We start from the raw sequence: 7,802 nt of genomic DNA, 5'->3' as shown, positions 1-7,802 counted from the left end.
TTTACTTATCTTCCTTCCCATCTTCCTCTCTATGTAAATATTCTTCTCTTCCTTCCTCGTTTTTCTTCTTCTTTTTCCTCCTTTTCCTTTCTCCTTCTTTTCTTCTCTTCCTTTTCCCTCCTCTCTTTTTTTCTCTTCTTTCCCCCTTTTCTTCTCCCTTTTTCTTTGTCTTTCCTTTCCCCCTTTTTCTTCTCTTTATTTTCTTCTCTCCCTCTCCTTCCCCCCTCTTACTCTCTTTTCTATTCTCTTCTTTTCCCATCTTCCTCAGACCTCTCTCCCTTTTTATTCTCTTCCCCCTCTCTTTTTTGAGCTGGGGGTGGGGGGATGAGGCAGTTTCCCCTCGGCCCCCCATGGATCCGCACCTGATAGAACCCCATGGTCTCGTATCATTTGACCTTTGGACCTCTCGATGACATTTGATATATCTGATCATAATTTTACACACACTGCGGATTACCGGACCCGCGGTCTATCGGACCTGCGGACTAACGGACCCGCGGTCTATCGGTCCCGCGGACTATCGGACCCGCGGTCTATCGGACCCGCGGTCTATCGGGATGTCCCCGAAAAGGTTTAGATTGCACACGTTTTATGACAACATTATTCATTTTGATGATTAAATTATTTGATGGGTCATCTGTAATTAGATTTTGCTTATAACTAAAATAAATGAAACTGGACTTCGATGTGTTAAGTGACAACTTATTACAATTAAACCATTGTGAGACGTATTGTAATTCATCGTTCATAGTTTTCTTTAAGTCGTTCAAATTTTCATCACTACATAGAATATTGGTGTCATCAGCAAAAAGAATAAAATTCAGCTTATTAGAACAATTAATCAAATCATTTATGTACAATAAAAACAATAACGGCCCCAAAATTGAGCCCTGAGGCACACCACACTTGACTTTCTTTGGGTCTGACAAAACACCACTGTAAAAAGTTATTTGAGTTCGATCTTTTAAATAATCTTTAAACCATTCTAATACCGTACCTCGTATGCCATATATTTTTTGTTTTTTTTAACATAATTGTATGATCAATAGAATCAAACGCTTTGCTTGGATCTAAAAATAAACCCAAAGTATGCAATTTCTTATTTAATGAACATATTAAATAATTATGAAAATCAATGAGAGCCATTTCAGTGGATACATTTTTTCTAAAACCATACTGGCAAGAATTCAATATTGCATGTTTCGTTAAAAAGATTTCTAGACGATTATAAACAATTTTCTCAAGAATTTTAGAAAAAAATGGCAGTATACAGATATTGGTCTATAATTTCCTATAGTATTCATATCATCCTTTTTATGTATTGGTGTAATTTTAGCAATTTTCAATTCCGATGGAATTTTTCCGGTACATAAAGAAAGATTTAAAATATGTACAAGAGGTTTCAAAATCAAGGCAGATATCTTTTTTAAAACACATGAATTAAAATTATCGATACCACAGCAATTAGTGCTTTTAAGTGATTGTACAATTTTGAAAATTTCAGATTCATCAACAGGAGTAAAAAAATAGTGATACTTCATTCAATCGAGGCAAGAATTTATAAAAATCATTTTCATCACTTCGTGGAATATTATTGCACATATTTGGACCAATATTGATAAAAAAATCATCAAAATAATTGGCAATTATTTTAGAATCATAAATATCTTGATCATTTATCTTAAAATATGATGGAAGAGAATTTTTTGACTTACCAAATATTTCTTTGACCACAGACCAAGTTTGCCTTATATCACCTTTTGTCTTTTTTAATTTATGAGCAAAATTATTTCTTCGTGCTTGCTTCCTTAGTTTATTCACCTTATTAGGGGCTTCATGATATTTTGTTTTATTTGAAAATGACCTAACAATATCTTTTATATAGCTTATGCTTATTTTGAATTAATTTTAATAATTCAAAGTTCAACCAAGGTTTTCTGCATTTTTGTTTACTTTTCTTTTTGACTAATGTAAAGCTTTTATTGTAATAGAAGGCAAACTTGGTTTTAAATTTCTGTAAGCAATTTCTACATCATCACAATGAATAATGCTTGTCCACTCTTCCGTGATCAAATCTGATTTCAAATTATCAATAGTATTATCATTAATCAATTATTTTTTTACATTCTGTACATGTTTATACGTATTGAATAAGGTACAATTTGTAATTTGAAAAATTGGCAAGTGGTCAGTGACATCATGAAAAAAAATTCCAGAGGTGATGAACGAATTGATATTATTGGTAAAAATATTATTTATTAGTGTTGCACTAAGAGCTGAAAGGCGAGTGGGCTTATCAATTAATGGCAAGAGTTGTGATGAATATAATACCTGTAAAGTACATTTAGAAATATCAATATTAAAATCCCCCATAATGTATATGAGTTTATTTTCTTTAATAAGTTCCTGAATACATTTATCAAATTCAGTAATAAAACTGTCAATTTCGCTCTTTGGTTGCCTGTAAATGATTCCAACAATAATGTTTTTCCCTGATTGAACAATAATTTCGATAAATAACATATCAGTGCCATCATGATCAATATGTATATAATTTCTGATTTTAAATTTAATGTATTTGAAACTAATAATGCTACTCCTCCTCCCATACCATCATTGCGATCGGAATATACAAATGAATATCCTTCTATAGGTTAAAAAGCTTTGGAGTTTTACAATGAATCGATGTTTCAGAGAAACCATATACAGAAAATGAAGATATAAAATCAACTATTTCACAAGAGTTCTTATTTAAACCGCGTGCATTAAAATGTAAGATACTAAAATCATTATCAAATGAATCAGATAAAAGCCTGAATCAGCTTCAAGATAATATGTACACTCATTCATCTCTTCCTGTAGTTCACAATCTTCAATGTTGCATATGTTATTTTCATGTTTTCTGTCAAAAATACTTTCTAGGTCATTAATATCAATGTACGGAGCAGATTTATGAAATTGAAGAGTATCCATAAATTCATCATTGTTTAATTTATAGAAAGGAAATGCAGAATAAAGGCAAGAAGGACATTCCATGCAAATATCTATTTCACTACACATAACTAAATTGTGAAATACTTAATGTAAATCCATTCCCATCGAGAGATGAAGAACATAAGAAAATTAGAAGAAGACATGTAAAAATGCATCATTGAGTAAGATATTCATTGTTGCGGCTTATTTCGCTACTGTTACAGCGGGCATAAAATGTATGAATGTCAAAATTTCATATAATTATGATTTCATAATAATTATGTAAAGTTGGGACATGACTTAATCGGTCCACCTAATGAATATTCATGACGGCGTGCATATAGCTATTTTAAAAATAAAATATTGATAAATTTGAAACTCAATAACTATTTTGTCATCAGATTTTGATGAAATTCTCCGCGTATTGCTCGGTGAATGGTACACAATGTTGGTTAGATATTTTAGCCAGGAGTACCCCTTTAAAGAAAAAAAAATCTAGTCCGTCTTACCAGTGATAGCTGCACATGAACTGGTGACCACAACTCTTTTGACCCCGCCCACCTCCTTACAGGCCTGGAGAACTCTTGTTGTACCCTCTACAGCAGGCTTGATGAGTTCATCTTCGTGTTTCGGAGCAGCCATAGGGAAAGGACTAGCTGTATGGAGAACATGACTGCACCCCTGCACGGCTCTTTATACCAACAACAACAAAAAGAAATGAATGATTACTTTTATTTCCAGCTACAAGGACTATAAGTTATACATCTTTCTTCAGAATACTGATTTATTTCCTAGTACATGTAGTATGTACATTATGGCCCGTATTCTTAAGTCAGGTTTAACTAAGACCATGTTCTAACTCTGTGCTAAAATCATGGGAAGCCAAAAATGTCAGAGTTATGTTTACATTGTACGCTTCTCATGTTAACTCTGCCCTTTCATAATTCTTTACTGGTGAAGACAACTATCTTATTTATCCTTGCCAGACAGTTGTGAATTATTTGAGAGTCAAATAAGCTGAGCTGCATGATTCAGTGTATCTCTACTGTTAAAGATTTATGTCACGATTGGCTTTCAACATGTTCAATAGTTAAACCACAACTTTAAACTAGAGTTTAAATTAAACCTGACTTCAGAATACGGGCCTTTGGGTTAAAAATTCTGATTTGTCTAATTGCACACATATCTCTTTGAATGTTTTCTGTACTCATGATACATAATTTTTTTTATTACTTTGTTGGAAATGAAAAAAAAAATGAAACTGAGACTGAAGGTAGCTACAGTGTATTTTGATGAAGGAGGTGAGGGTTCAAGACGCCACCCATCTCTCTCAATGAAATTACACATCCCTTTCATACTCTTCTTTTTTTTCTCTCTTCATAAAACCATTTATTATTGTTTTCTATTCTCTCTTCCCTCACTACTTTAAAAATCATAAGGGTGGTCGCTCCCTAACCCCCCCCCCCCAGTCTTTATCTTTATCCGCTGTTGACATTTTTACACAACCGTAATATAGGGGTAATATAGGAGCGCCTTGAACACCTAGCAAGGTGGATACGTGCGCTATACAAATCCTATATTATTATAACAATGAAAAAACATAACGCTGGAAATTTCATCGGATGCAAAATAGATAAATTATAAAGATATGACATTATGAAATATCGTTTATTTTTCACAAAATATTTATATTCACATCACAATGAGCCTGTTCAGACCGGCAGAGATAGCGCGATCTAGCGCGCGCTAGATCGCGCTATCTCTGCGGTGTGGAAGGTACAACGTCGTTTCGGTCCGCCCAACAGCGAGCCACGGCGAGCCAAAACGGCGTGCCACTGGAGCACCTCTTGGGGGTGGTCCACGAGAGATAGCGCGGTCTAGCGCGCGCTAGATCGCGCTATCTCTGCCGGTGTGAACCCGAGCTACGATAGCACGCCGGAAGTCATCTACACGCGGGGAATTTTATACTCATTCTATTTTGGTGCGATCTGAATCTGAATCGGTACAACTCAACACTCCTAATTTTATGGAGTAAAACGCGTCGGAACATCGTGAAAATAGAAATATAGTAAGTAATGCGTCATGGCAACAGGACCTCTCAAAAAAGGGGGTGCTACGATAGACCGCGCTATCTCACTGCGGTGTGAATCCGGTGAATGCCAATGGGCGGACCGTGGATCGCGCTACGATAGCGCGATCCACGGTCCGCCCACGGTCCCCCCTTGCGGTGTGAACAGCCTCAATGATATGCAAAAAAGAGGAATCGGTGATAACTTTTCTTGGGGACAAGACGCATAAATTTTCAAAGAAAGTCGAAAGCGAAACGATCTTGCCATGGGGAGCTTGTGCATTATCTAAAGATAAATTGAAGAATTCCGTGCAAACTTGTAATTTTTTTTTAATTTCGGTTGCGTACGGCCATGGATGATCCGTCACTCTTTCACTGTTGCAGATCTGACAATTATCACGGTAGATAAAAAAATGACGATTCCACATATTCACAGAAAAAAAGATACCTTACTTCACTTAATAAGAAGAAGAAGCAGAATATCTACTATAAATATTCTGACCAAAGAGCAGTCAGATAAAAAGGGAGGAGACAGTGAGTATACCCTTACTCTTTCCATCCTTCATCTTTATTCAAGTCAGCTTCTACCAGTTCCAGTTCATGGGCAGGGTTCTGACAGAGTTCCTTCAGAGGTCCTACTTTCTTGGGGTTGGTGAGACTCCTGACTGTTCCTCTGACCTTGTAACCAGCTTCCTGGAGTTGCTTCACGATGTGGGTTGCTATATAACCAGATGCACCCGTCACCAAGACTCCTGCATTGAAGGTATAAAGACAGCATTATTATCATGTGCCTTGGGTTAGTCAGACTTCGAACGTGTAGCCGGCTTCTTTGAATTGCTATAAGATGTGGGTTACTGACGCACTCGTCACACCCCTGCATGTACATGTAAGAATAAGGACAACACTAGTAGTGCCTTGCTTTTGGGTTAGTAAGAATTGGAACGTTTTCTCTCACCATGTAGCCAGCTTCTTTGAATTGCTATAAGATGTGAGTTACTGACGCACCCGTCACACCCCTGCATGTACATGTAAGAATAAGGACAACACTGGGTTAGTAAGAATTGGAACGTTTTCTCTCACCATGTAGCCAGCTTCTTTGAATTGCTATAAGATGTGAGTTACTGACGCACCCGTCACACCCCTGCATGTACATGTAAGAATAAGGACAACACTGGGTTAGTAAGAATTGGAACGTTTTCTCTCACCATGTAGCCAGCTTCTTTGAATTGCTATAAGATGTGGGTTACTGACGCACCCGTCACACCCCTGCATGTACATGTAAGAATAAGGACAACACTAGTAGTGCCTTGCTTTTGGGTTAGTAAGAATTGGAACGTTTTCTCTCACCATGTAGCCAGCTTCTTTGAATTGCTATAAGATGTGGGTTACTGACACAACCGTCACACCCCTGCATGTACATGTAAGAATAAGAACAACACTGTCCTTGGGTTAGTAAGAATTCGTACGTTTTCTCTCACCATGTAGCCAGCTTCCGGGAGTTGCCCTGAGACCTCTGGGAAGATTTAGTTGTTTTTCTTTTCTATATTGTTGTGATTCAAAGATAACTTTTTTTTTAATCACAAAGTTCTTTAACGTCTCACAATATGAATAACACATCAAGATAAACAAATCTTTATTCCAGCTACGTGATGCATTTGTAATTGAATTTACAATAGCAAGGTAAACTGCGCAATAGCTAAGGGCAGGGGAGTGTTTCATCAACATGTTCGTCCAACAAGATGTCAGATTCGACAACTTTCCTTGATTTTGATTGCCTGAGAGGCAATGTTACTATGGTAACTGTCGGATAAAACAGGACTTGTCAGATAAAATGTCTGACAAGTCCTTTCATGAAACGCTCCCCTGATCTTGGAATATATTAACACGTCTGTGGGCCCCGTTGCATAGAAGTTACCATTGTCGTAAATTTGCCATGGAATAACTTGCATGGATTCCTTGATTTTGATTGGCTGTTGATTAGTGTTACCATGGTAGTTACCATTGGATGACAAAGTTACCATGAAAATAATAACTTTTATGAAAAACGAGCCCTGTAAGCGAAATGTAAGTTGGAACTTCATCTTCGTCTATGCGTGGATGAGGTGAAATATTATCAAAGCATTTCATTCAAGAAAGGGCTTAGCGTAATAGCTTTTTTTTTTAGATAATTCACACAGGTACAAAGGATTGGTCATAATGACCGGTGTGTTGGTCGATATAAATGTTGGCCAAGAAAGTGTCAAAATCAATCAAAATTTATGTACGGTTGAATTTTTTTTGGGTCAAACTTGACCGATATTTATGATCGGGAATATTTCTAACAACGTATAGGCCCTTTACCAATCCTTTTTTGTTTAGTCGTAAAATAAATAAACCTGAAGGTGTGTTTTTTTTTAATTGCAAATAGGACTACTGTTTACCAAGTACGGAATGTTTTAAATTTACAATGTCATTTTGGGTCCACGATGAGATGTCAAATATTGACTCGGTGGACGGTAAGTAGATTTTCTGTGTTGTCCTGATAAGATTCCAAATCTTTTGTTTAATATGCCGTTACATTGGTCGTGTCTTTCAGGTTGATACTGAGCACGTCAATGCCACGATGTGTATGCACTATACATGTATAAGTAGTCCAGTAGATATGTAAAAAGATGCTCGAATCTGGCAGAAAGTGTGAAATTTAGCATAATGCAGGGGTATTTTTCGGTGCTGATTTAAAAAATTGCCGGCCCCAAGCGATTTGACCATCGGGTCGGCCACC

At 36.6% G+C, this 7,802-nt stretch overlaps 1 protein-coding gene across 1 annotated transcript; it reads right to left on the bottom strand.

The window, feature by feature from the left end:
• Positions 1-211: 211 nt before the first annotated feature.
• Positions 212-6,069, bottom strand: LOC135153841 (uncharacterized). Its single transcript, XM_064098017.1, has 3 exons — positions 5,997-6,069; positions 5,592-5,793; positions 212-3,664 (listed from the first exon to the last, which is right to left on the bottom strand). The coding sequence occupies exons 1-3, from the start codon at positions 6,067-6,069 to the stop codon at positions 3,469-3,471; spliced, it is 471 nt and encodes a 156-aa protein (XP_063954087.1). The 3' UTR covers positions 212-3,468.
• Between the last annotated feature and the right edge of the window lie 1,733 nt (positions 6,070-7,802).

This window comes from Lytechinus pictus, chromosome 4 (assembly GCF_037042905.1).
Source record: "Lytechinus pictus isolate F3 Inbred chromosome 4, Lp3.0, whole genome shotgun sequence".
NCBI lineage: Eukaryota > Metazoa > Echinodermata > Echinoidea > Temnopleuroida > Toxopneustidae > Lytechinus > Lytechinus pictus.
This window is presented reverse-complemented; position numbering and strand designations above follow the sequence as displayed.